The sequence below is a fragment of the Carassius auratus genome, unplaced genomic scaffold (assembly GCF_003368295.1).
Source record: "Carassius auratus strain Wakin unplaced genomic scaffold, ASM336829v1 scaf_tig00029232, whole genome shotgun sequence".
NCBI lineage: Eukaryota > Metazoa > Chordata > Actinopteri > Cypriniformes > Cyprinidae > Carassius > Carassius auratus.
Window position 1 is genome coordinate 1 of NW_020525755.1, and position 11,909 is coordinate 11,909.

General features: G+C 36.6%; 1 protein-coding gene across 2 annotated transcripts; it reads left to right on the forward strand.

Moving 5' to 3' along the window:
- The first annotated feature begins 1,771 nt into the window (after positions 1-1,771).
- LOC113079798 (exocyst complex component 3-like) lies at positions 1,772-11,240 on the forward strand. 2 transcript variants are annotated; one of them, XM_026252020.1, is made up of 13 exons: positions 1,772-1,804; positions 2,693-2,869; positions 2,955-3,174; positions 3,979-4,660; positions 6,614-6,731; positions 6,859-6,984; positions 7,071-7,171; positions 7,264-7,374; positions 8,797-8,938; positions 9,028-9,150; positions 9,581-9,742; positions 9,875-9,996; positions 10,354-10,549. In XM_026252020.1, the coding sequence occupies exons 2-13, from the start codon at positions 2,726-2,728 to the stop codon at positions 10,547-10,549; spliced, it is 2,247 nt and encodes a 748-aa protein (XP_026107805.1). In that variant the 5' UTR covers positions 1,772-1,804; positions 2,693-2,725. The 2 variants fall into 2 exon arrangements, with proteins under 2 accessions (XP_026107805.1, XP_026107806.1); XM_026252021.1 differs by lacking the exon at positions 1,772-1,804 and having other exon boundaries at positions 2,726-2,869; positions 10,354-11,240.
- Positions 11,241-11,909: the final 669 nt, after the last annotated feature.

Here is an 11,909-nt window from a genome sequence, read left to right on the forward strand (position 1 = left end):
CCATTCTGGCACACCACAAATCAGATGCAACACAGAATTGCAGAAGCTTGAGAGATATTGTGTCAACAGGAAGGCTGAGAGAAGGTACATGCAGACTGAATGTTTTAACATGATTCCCGAAGTGGCCATTAAGACAGAAGATTCAGACTCTGAGAACGGTGTAACGTATACGGGATGCTTTGGCGCCCTGAATATGCACAGGTGAAAACCGAGGCTGAATATTATGACTTTTGTGCCTCATATCAAAGAGGAAAAGCTGTCATCAGTCCTCCCATCAACAGACACCACAAGTATCTGTGTGCAGGAGTCAGCAGACCTCTTAAGTGTGTCCTGAACAAAGACATGAATCACTCTGACGCTCCTATCAGCAGTCAGGATGGATATGCATTTTCAAATGATCATAAAAGCTGCATGCAGCATGATATCCGGCTGACTTGTGAGTTCAGGAGTCACAACCTTCTGCACACGATCAAACGAGAACCTGAAGACTCTCAACCTTGTTGTGGGAATGTTAGTCAAGGGCATGTGCAACAACACATTACTTCAAATTGCACTATGAACACTGTTCTACACAAAGCAAACCCATATGTTTACATGCAGTAAACCCTGATCACATGCTTGCAAGGTGTATTAATATTCTTCCTTTTGTTCTTTATTCTGCAATTAATTCAGCCCAACTGATTAACATAGAAAACTTTTTTTGTCGATAGCTTTGACATGTTAGAAATCTAAGATCTACCCACTGTCATATTTGCATGATGAATTGTGTTTTGTCACCTGAAATCAAGTCATGATAACAAAAAAATAAATTTTTCCACTAAATTCTAAACAAACTTAGTCTGTTTGCTGCCTTGCAAGCGCTGGTATTTCCTTCTGGACATAAACTAAAACTAGTTAGAAGCTATTTTAGACTGTTTAATCAAACACACATACTCAGGTTCTGGAGATGGTGTTTTGTCTCTTTGGGGTACAGATTTTGGATTTATTGTGATCCAACGTGATATTAATGTGGAAAATATGTATACAGACCAGATCATTTCTCATGTGAAAATGTATGTGTGTATATAGCATTTTAGATTTTTCAAAGTGCTTAAACATGCATTTGCTTTAAAAAATAAATACATTTGTCTTGATTCATTTGGCCCCCATTTTATATGAAGCTACAGTTAAAATCATATTAATATGTATATTTTTTTACTTTTATTTGTTTATTTATTTGTATTGTGTGGGAAGTATACTGTATTAAGGAATTGTTCAAATAATCCTGTTTGTAAATATATTAATATTCCCTACAAAATTTTATGATGAATTAGCCACTAGATGGATAGACATATTTTATCTGTCCCAGAGGAAATTTACATCATTAACTGTCAGACTGTTAAACCATTGCTGGCCTAAACACTGTATTTTATTATTTGTATTAATATTTATAATATTTCAGTTTCAGCAATCTGTTTCTGTACATGAGTTACTCTTTCATTAATTTATAAATTATTTAGTTTTTATTATATATATATTATATATATATATATATATATATATATATATATATATATATATATATATATATATTAATCTTCACGTGTGTCCTTCATAATCACTGGTCCGTTTTCTGCGTAAACCCTGCGCACGGTTGATGCTCTCGGCGCAGTCGCTGCCGTCATCTGACCGAGCGTTGGGCGGACACCAGGAAGAAGCAGCTGTTATGACATTAAATGAAGAGAATAAACATTAAAATAAAATATCAATGAACAGGTCATGAACAAACAACTTCGCAGCTCGGCAAAACAAACACCAGGTCCGGGTTGAGTACCTTCACATGACATCGAGATTTTAACGATCTATGTATGAAAAGCGCAGACCTCTGAATGCTAATATTGTTAGCCAGGGTAGCATCTGTCAGTATGGGCCTCGGGCACAGAAAATCAGCAAGATATGTGCGCGATTATTACAATAAATAAAAAAAATTACAGTTTCATTTGATTCTTTTCCTAAACCATACCAATTCTGAGCAGGTCTACGTAACTAGTTTTATTTGTTTGTGTTAGCTTAAATACTACATGCAAAAACTGCATTAACCAGCTGCAAAAATGCAAATGCTCAGTCAGATATGTCATTTTGTTCAGATTTAACGTCTGCTCTATGATTCACTTCAGTGTAGTAGGAAATAAAATTAAAACCATAAAAAATAAACGTTAACTGAAATTAAATAGTGTAAAATATGTGCAATTATTTCATATTTTTATTTAGTTTAAACTTGATGAATTTAAAATGTAACTATAACTTTTATAAAAGCTAATTTAAACATGTTTTTTAAGCAGAAACGAATAAAAAAACAAACACAATTGCTAAAACTTTGAATAAAATTTAAGCAGAATAAAAATGTTAAATTTACATAAAAACATAAAAATAAATTTAAACATTTAATTTAATTACAAATTGAATTTGTAATTTAAAATATTAATGACCAAATTAATTCTCTCAGTGATACTAAATAACTCTTTTACTGTCTATGAAAATAACACTGCAGTGCAATTAACCCATCAGTTTAGTATTGGTGATGTTTACAGCTATTTCAGTCATTCTGAGTGCATTTAACTCTTGCTGTTTGAGTCGGGTCATTCAGTATCTCTTGTTCTGAAGTTAGGGTCATTATCAGCACTTCTAACCCTTGCTGTTTTTTCCATTTTAGTACCTTGAACCCTGCAGTTTGGGATCAGTTACAATGGAGGAGACGAACAGAGAGGCGGTTGCCACGGCAGTGCAGAGGGTTGCTGGGATGCTGCAGCGCTCTGACCAACTCGACAAAGTGGAGCAGTACAGACGGAGAGAGGCGCGCAAGAAAGCTTCCGTGGAAGCTAGATTAAAGGTGACGCTACTTGCATTTAACCATTTGTTAATCTGAGGAATGGTTTTACCAGTTCATTTAAACCAAGCCTTTTATCACTTTTCAGGCTGCTATTCAGTCTCAGTTGGATGGGGTACGAACAGGCCTCATGCAGCTCCATAAAGCCCTGTGTGATGTGAAAGACATCCAGAGCTCTCTGGCAGACGTCAGTAAAGACTGGAGGCAGAGCATCAACACCATAGAGAGTCTGAAGGACGTGAAAGACGCAGTGGTTCAGCACAGTCAGCTGGCTTCAGCCGTCGAGAACCTCAAAAACATTTTCTCAGGTGAGGCTGGATGCTGCCCGAGTTGAATTCATTTACTCTGGTTCATTTATCATAGATACTCAATTAAAATAGGATTTGTTTGAAGGTCCACAGGTTATTTTTGTCATTTAAAATATTTACTAATAAAAATAGCAATTATCATATTTTTATTACTCTTATATGTTTTTTTTCCTGTTGACATCTCCTTTGCAGTTTCTTTTTGATTTGTTTGTTTTTTTATCTCCAATGGTATGCTTTTCCCACAATTTATGCATGTAAATGTGTCACTGAAAATTTACATGTTGTTTTTACTGAATAGTATTTGCTATTTTTACTACTTTTTAATTTATTTATTTATTACCACATATTACCTATTTTAAGACATTTACAAGTTGTTTTTCCAACAATAGTTTAGTCATTTTACTACTTATTCATTTATTTTAAATTCTTTTATAAAATATGTATTAGTTATTTGTCAGTTTATTGCCCATTTAAATGTTGTTTTTCTCCAAATCTTAAACGCATTTATTTAACTGTTTATTAGCTATTATTATGGCAATTGTACATTTACAGGTTGATTTATTTAAATACATTTTTATATTGAGTTATTTACTTTTCTAATGTTTTTGATGCACATTCATGGCTTGTTTTTCTCCAACAATATTTGCCTAATTTTTACTACCATATATTTTCACTGCCATGTATGTATGTATGTATTTATTTACAGTTACATACAGTTTTTGTCTTCTAATTGATGCTAGGTCCTATATTGGTATGATTTGCATCTGTTGACGCTGCACCAACATTTTGCTCCCTCCTCTACAGTACCCGAGATCATACGAGAGACCCATGATCTGATCGAGCAGGGCGAGCTGCTTCAAGCTCACCGCAAGCTAATGGACCTGGAGTGCTCCCGCGATGACCTCATGTACGAGCAGTATCGCATGGATAGCAAGAACGTCCATGACATGAACCTCATTCGTAACTACTTTGGCCAGGTGCAGGGCCTGTCAGAGGAACTCTCCAAACAACTCTGGATGGTCCTCCAACGCGCCATGGTCACTGTCCGCCGCGACCCCACCATGCTGGTGTCTGTGGTCCGAATCATCGAGCGTGAAGAGAAGATCGACCGCAAGATGCTGGACCGTAAGAAGCAGACCGGGTTCATCCCACCCGGGAGGCCCAAATCCTGGAAAAATCGAATGAATGAAGTCCTAGAGAGCACCGTGAGCGGTCGCATCGAGAGCACGCAGTCAGAAACACGCGAGTCTGACAAGATGTGGCTGGTGAGGTTGCTGGAGATCACTAGGAAGTACGTTCTGGATGACCTGACCGTGGTGAAGAACCTGATGGTGCAGTGCTTCCCGCCACACTACAACACCTTCCAGGTGTTCCTAAACCTGTATCTTAAATCAGTGTCGGCACGCGTGCAGGAGCTCGCAGCTGAAGATCTGGAAGCCAACGAGATCGTGTCTCTTCTCACGTGGGTCCTCAACACGTATAAAAGGTAAGACACATGTGGACTGCATTTATCTTAAATGAAACAGGGATTTGCATGAGTACTTGAGATCTATCTGTCAGTGAAAACTGATAGATTGTTTTTATCAAATATATATATATATATATATATATATATATATAAAAAAAAATTAATACTTTAATAAAAAAGTGCAAGGTGTCTTAAAAACAGACCAAAGCAAAAAGGGTTTCAGTCCATGCTTTCTTCAGTGCTCATGAGGCAAAAAGCAACAACGCACTTATATAGTCACAATTGCAAATTGTTGACAGCTGATCTTAATTAATGAACGATAATTTCTCTTTACAGAAAACTCTTCATTTAAACCAGTCGGTGTTAATGATTTCAACTCAAAAATCAAATAAGCCTCTCTTTGTAATAATTTTCTATTTTGGTTGCCACCTCTTCTATGAAAGACAAATCATGCCTTTTTTTATTATTATTTATTTATTATCTATAGACAGCAATAATTATTCATGAAAATGAAAATTATGAATAATTTAAAATGTAATTACATTTTTGAGTTAATTGCATATTCTCAGCAATTTGCTGTTTGTTCCAAACAATATATTTATTCATTTATTGTTGTTATTAATATAAAATATAGCATTTATTGTTATTATTATCATAATTTTATTATTATTTTTCAAAGTGTTTTAGGCTGTTGATATTACATTAAACAGGTTATATATAGTAATACTGTTGTTTTAAATTGAATTTATTTAAATCTCATCAAGGTAATGTTATCAAGTGGCTAGCTGTGGTAATTCTATCATATGCCATCGTTTTCCAGCAAAAAAGGGTTTATATGTTTCCCGCTGTTATGTTAAATGAAAAACTTAGTCAATTTGAAATGAAAGTAAACATTTGGTTGAAGAGAAAATGGCCATCTGTGATGCTGCCTTTACTAGCCTCACTCAGCATCACATTCCTCAGTGGCAGATCAGTCTGTCAGAGCGCAGCAGGGAGCAATTAGCCGAGAGCAGCAGCACAGCTTGACTGATGGACTCACAGCAGACCATCAGATCGCGTGCGCTCACAGGATTGAGCCGGAAGATTAATGCACTTGTGTGTAGTAGAGCTAAACAGAGCAGGAGATAGAGACTTGTCTGCAGATCTTCAGCTTTTACATGCTGAAGGACATGTTGGGATGCACTATGAATTTTTTTTTTCTTTGCATCTATACAGTATACTATCATAGTATTTATTAATATTTAGACTTTGATTTTTATATTTTCATTCTAGTTTAAACTGTAGTCGTTTTGTGTGGGTTTTTTGGCATTTTTATTCTTTTTTTTCTATTTAGCTTTATTGCATTTGGCTGCAGATGCATCATTTCTAACTTTACTGTTTACAAGTTTTGAAGTCTGTTTTTCATCTGTATGTCATCTGTATTTTATATTTCAGTTTTTTTTAAACAATAATAGTTTTTTAATCAAATAAAAAAGTGCATTAAAAAAGTTTGACTTTTAACTAATAATATTAGCTAATAGTTTAATAGCAGTAACAACGTGCATGGATGGCAGTTATATGAATAATTTCTGATTAACCTTATCCTAGTCATATTTCCAAAAACAGATAGAGGAAATGACAAAAACATTTTTAAACTAAGCTAGTGTGTTACCTTAATTCTTAAGCATTGTGACTGATTGTTTACATTTTTACCTATTTTTACTATTGTGTACATTTGTCACTACATGTAAGCATTATCTATTACCTATTTCCAAATCTATATCATATATTACTTGAAATTGGCATCAGTCATTAAAATACTCACATAGTTCAAACTTACTCTTTAATCACATTCTAAATGTACTCCCATTTAATTCTGTCATACAAATCTTTTAGAAAACCTCTAACATTTGACATTGACGAGGAGCAGAAGCGCATGTAATTGGTGTGTTAGTGTAAGTGATGTCTGGTTCTGTCTTCTGTCTCTCTCAGTGTGGAGATGATGGCTCATCCTGATCTGCAGCCTGAGTGTGACGTCAAGCAGCTGGAGCCACTGCTGCCCGAACACGTGGTGGATAATTTGCTGGGCAAATACCTCAAAACCTTTACTGTGAGTGCAGCACAGGACTCAAAATAAAAGCCTTTACATCTTACATACTGCGCAGACTTTTGAAAACCTGTGCATGACCAAGCATTTTCAGTTCAGCAGCCCGCTCTTGTCTTCCAATTCTCTCCAGTCAAACATCACAGGCTGGCTGCGCAAAGCTTTGGAGACTGATAAGAAAGACTGGCAGAAGGAGACGGAGCCTGAGGCTGACCAGGACGGCTACTACCAAACCACCTTACCTGCTATTGTCTTCCAGGTACAACAACTTCTAGCTGACCTCATGCTTTAATACACCCACTCACGTGAGCTTTGGCATGAGATCTTCCTTTATTTGCTCCTCAGATGTTTGAGCAGAATTTGCAGGTGGCTGCGCAGATCAACGAGACCTTTAAAGAGCAGGTGCTGAGAGTCTGTCTGAAGCAGATGCACTCGTTCCTTGTGAGGTACTGGGATCTCAAACTGACCGCTGATCATTATAAAAGTTGTCATTATTGGTAAAGATGCACATTTTCACCACTCTTGCATGTGTATGCAGGTATCGAGAGGAGGCGATCAGCTACAAGGAGGAACATCTGAAAGATCGTCAGCTCCCGCAGTGCTACGTTCAGTACATGATCGCCATCATCAACAACTGTCAGACGTTCAAGTGAGTGTCTTGAAATTAATAAATGGTAATGCATTAAATTATTGGCAATTCAGGGTCTCCGGGAATTCCTAAAAAGTTCAAATTCAATTTGATCAAAAATGGAAAATCTGTTATTATTTACGTTGCAAACCAGCATGTCTTTGCAAAGTTTTTTTGTTTTGTTTTTCTCTCTCTCTGTGACGCATTAATGTTGGTAATCAAAAAGTTTGAGGTCCCCAAAAAAAGTCAGTGGAACCTTATGGTTACCAACATACATCAAAATATCGGTTCAACAGAAGAAAAACTAATTCAGGTTTGGAATGACATGAGTAATTGATGAAAGAATTTTCATTTTTGGGTGAATTGTCCTGTTTAGTTAACATTTTGAGATGTAAAAAGATAGAATTTGTATACCATACAGCCTAATGTGTTTTTTTGTTTTTGTTTGTATGTGTGCAGTCTTAAGCCTCATACACACTGAGATGTTTATCGCGTGCGTTTATTGCCTTTTGGGTTCATACTCAAGCGACTTTCGCAGGCGATGAGCCGACTGAACATGCAAATTCACTCCCTGACTGTTAGTGAAAGTTCTAGAAAATTGAGACGCTTACACGGATGTCATATTTCTCGTTCTTTTACTTCAGAACACAAGAAGAAAAAACCACACAACTCCCCTACTTGACAAGGCTAAATGATTAATAATGATGTCAGCATACTTAGTGTGTACTTGAAGTAGATCAGGGTGAGATGCACATCATTGCAATCTTTCAAAATAAACAAACATAATAATGTTTCTAATTATTCACACTTAGCATCACATATGCTTCTATTCAGAAAATTGTTAAATAATTATTCAACAACAAAAGTTACAACACTGACATTAGATTGTGCTTAATGAAAAGCAGAAATCGAATCCTGTTTGATCTTCTGCTGCAATTCCTCTCCATAATAACTCCCTCTTATCAAGATTTTTGTAGTCACTGTAGAGTTTTTTTTTTTTGGTGTTTAGACTCCAAAGAGACCATCAGCTTCTACATTCATCTTGCCTCGATGCATCGTTTTGGTCTACTTCCTCTTCGTTGTTAGGTATCAAGTGTGATCGTGCTTGAGTGCCACTTTAGTAGCTCCAGGCACCTGAACAAAAGTGCTAATCTCATTGGTCAGCCAGTTTTAAAAAGTGTCTCATCAAGCCAAAAATACCTGAGACATTTAAAAAAAAAATTATGCTTTTATTTGCCCATTTTGTGCGTCAGTGTGCACTCTCACATTGGCACCCTTTGTTTATTCACGAGTCGTTAAATGTAGGCGATAATCGCGCGTGATAAAACATTTTCATAATTACTTCTAGTTTACTTCATAAACTATTTCTGCGATATTACTTCTTAACATGAGTAATATGCTGCTAATGAACCAAACTAATTAACTTCAATATGCCTGTTTCAGAGAGTCTATAAATAGCTTGAAAAGGAAGTACTCTCAGTCGACTGAACCCACTCAGATCGACGCCACCATAGACAAGCTCCTGAACGAGGTGGCCCGAGAGGGCTGCCAGTTCCTGCTGGATGAAGTCTTCCTGGATTTGGAGGTAAATGCGCTCAGGTTGTGTACGGTTAGATGTTGAGGTTTAGTAACTAGGATAAATGTGTCAGATTTTTTTTGTTGTTCTTTTGACAGCATCATCTTAATGATCTGCTGACCCGGAAGTGGTTGACCGGATCTCATGCTGTAGACACCATCTGTGTGACCGTGGAAGACTACTTTAATGACTTTGCCAAAGTTAAAAAGCCTAATAATCAGGTTTGCACTCGAAATTTGTTATTTGTCTTATTTGTTAAAATGCTAAATTTGTACTTTTTTCATCAGATCGGAAGACTGTTCTGTACAATCATGTATCGATACATATATATTAGAGCAGCACGCTTAATCGCATGCGATTGTCATGGGTGTCTCTTTAGTAAAGCTGGTTCTGGGATTAGTAATAAATATCCATCACCTGCTTTCAAATGGAGCGGCACTTAATATACAGAGCCGTAGTTCGCTGACAAGCTACGCACTATCGCGTTCATTATCGCAGATGAATCACATCACATTCGCATCACATTCGCATCAAACACAAACATTACATTCTGCATTAATTCAATGAGTGAATCTAATGCAGATGTAACGTTTTTCAGCACTAACTGATATGGTTTTTATTGCCGTGTTTTGATTGGTTTGTGTTAAACAGGAAATGACGAGCGAGGCTCATCGGCGGGTGGTGGTTGAGTATCTGAAGGCCATCATGCAGAAGCGCATCTCGTTTAAAAACGCTGATGAGAGGAAGGACGGAGCCGACCGGATGATGAAAGAAGCAGATCAGTTCAAATTCCTCTTCAGGAAACTTTCTGCTGTGAGTCTCACAACCCTCTGCACTGAGAAGGAATGATGTCTAGAACATGCTGCGGTCATCCAACAGACCTAGGGTTTATTGCTTTATGGTCATTTTTGAAGAGCTCTTTGTAAAGCGTGTTTGTGTGCTCAGGGAGAGGACACAGACCGGCTGTGTGACTCCATCTCTGCCATCGCTGAGGTCTTCAAACTGACCGATCCTGCGCTGCTCTACCTGGAGGTGTCCACCCTGGTGTCCAAATATCCTGACATCAGGTCAGACTTCTTCACATTGAAAACATTGATTAAAAAAAAAGTTTTTATTGCTTGGAGCTAGATGAAACGTTTTGCGAGATACAAAGGAAATAAAAAGGAGAGATATATTGTACAGATAATAAAGCCTGTTTTGATTGCCATTAGTTTTTTTTTTTAGCATTATGATGATATTTCTGTTATTCTCAAGTAAAAAAAAAAAAAAAAGACAAATACAGACACATTGCAGTAATGTAAAATTATGAAATTTGTGAAATGTTTCAGCTGCCAAAGGAGAGCTCAACTAAATGGTCTTTTACATAATAACAATATCATTAACATTGAATGGACACTCAGATCCACCTTTTTCTCTGTCTTTAGAGAGGAGCACATTGTGGCCCTGTTAGCAGTCCGTGGAGATGCCAGTCGAGAAATGAGACAGATGATCATAGAAACTCTGAACCAGAACAAACCATCCTCTTCCACTGTGTCTCAGCCCATCTTCAGAGACATCACTGTGCCAACCAACACCATGACCGCCATGACCTCTATGACTGTTCCCAAACTGCTCAAATAATCTGACCTTTACCCCTAGAGCCTTTACTAAGCCGCTAACAGGCCACTGAATGGAGTATCGACTCCAATGATGCACTTTGGAAATATATTCTCTGCCATCTCAGTGGATGATGATGTACACTTGAATGGCAGCAGCTCGTGTTGAGACTGCAGATGCTTAGATTAATTATGATGACTTGATGTACAGAAACATTTAAAAAAAAAAAATCCTAGCCTGCCCTTCGAAAAATGGTTGAAAGATTAATTAAAACAATAGTTCACCCAAAAGCTTGTCAAAAGCACCAAAATATGTTTTGGGAGTTATATTTCCACATATTGCAGCTATATTGTACTTAATGGATGTCAGGCTTTAGAAAGACAACATAAGTATGCACTTATATTCAATGTCTTATAAAGCAAATATGATAGTTTTTTGGTTCACATGAAAAGCCATTTAAGTAGTTACAAAACCAGAACCTTTCAAATTGCATTTTCTCTTACATTTTCAAATATGGCATTAAAGATACACTAGGTTTGTCAAACCTACTGGTGACAAATAGCAATTTATTTTTTCAGTTATTTACATTAAAACTCAAATGTTCAGTAGATTTTTTTATATAGTGCATTAACAAATGATGAGGTTGCATTCAGCAGCATTTGTGTCGTTCGTTCTCATGAATAATGTAGAGTTTAATTTCTTTTTCACTATAGTGCCACACATTCAGAAGCATCCTGCTGGTTACTGTCATGAACTGTAACGAACCACTGTACTCCATCACGTCTGTTTTCACTGGAATAAAATCCGGGTTAACACTAAACGATCTAAAAGATTTACGATGTTGGATTAACCTGCAGGTCATCTCTGTTTCTACACACACGCATGCCCCTGGATCTTACAGCTCAGCTCAGGGAACGCCTATTTAAAATTTGTAATCTCTTTCTTCTCATTGGCTGAGCTCACGATGAGGGGAGGAGCTCTGAGGGATTCTTACGTCCTCTTCATCTTACGTCACACAAGCAAGCAGCGCTCATGCAATTAGTGCAATTTTGTTGATTATACAAATGTTGTACAACTAGCATATTGCTTACGGTTTTATTTTAAGAATGAATATGTGAAACATTATGCAGTGAATGTTTTAAACAGCTGAAATAAAAAACATAAAATATAAACCTTTTTCAAATTTTAAAGGGACAGTTCACCCCCCAAAAATGACAATTCTCTCATCATTTACTCACCTTCAAGTTATTTTAAACCTGTTTGAGTTTCTTTATTCTGTTGAACACACAAGATGATTCTTTGAAGACTGCTTTGAACCAAACAACTGGTAGCCATTGACTTACATAGTCATAGATTTTTTTTGTTTATTTGTTTTTTCTTATGA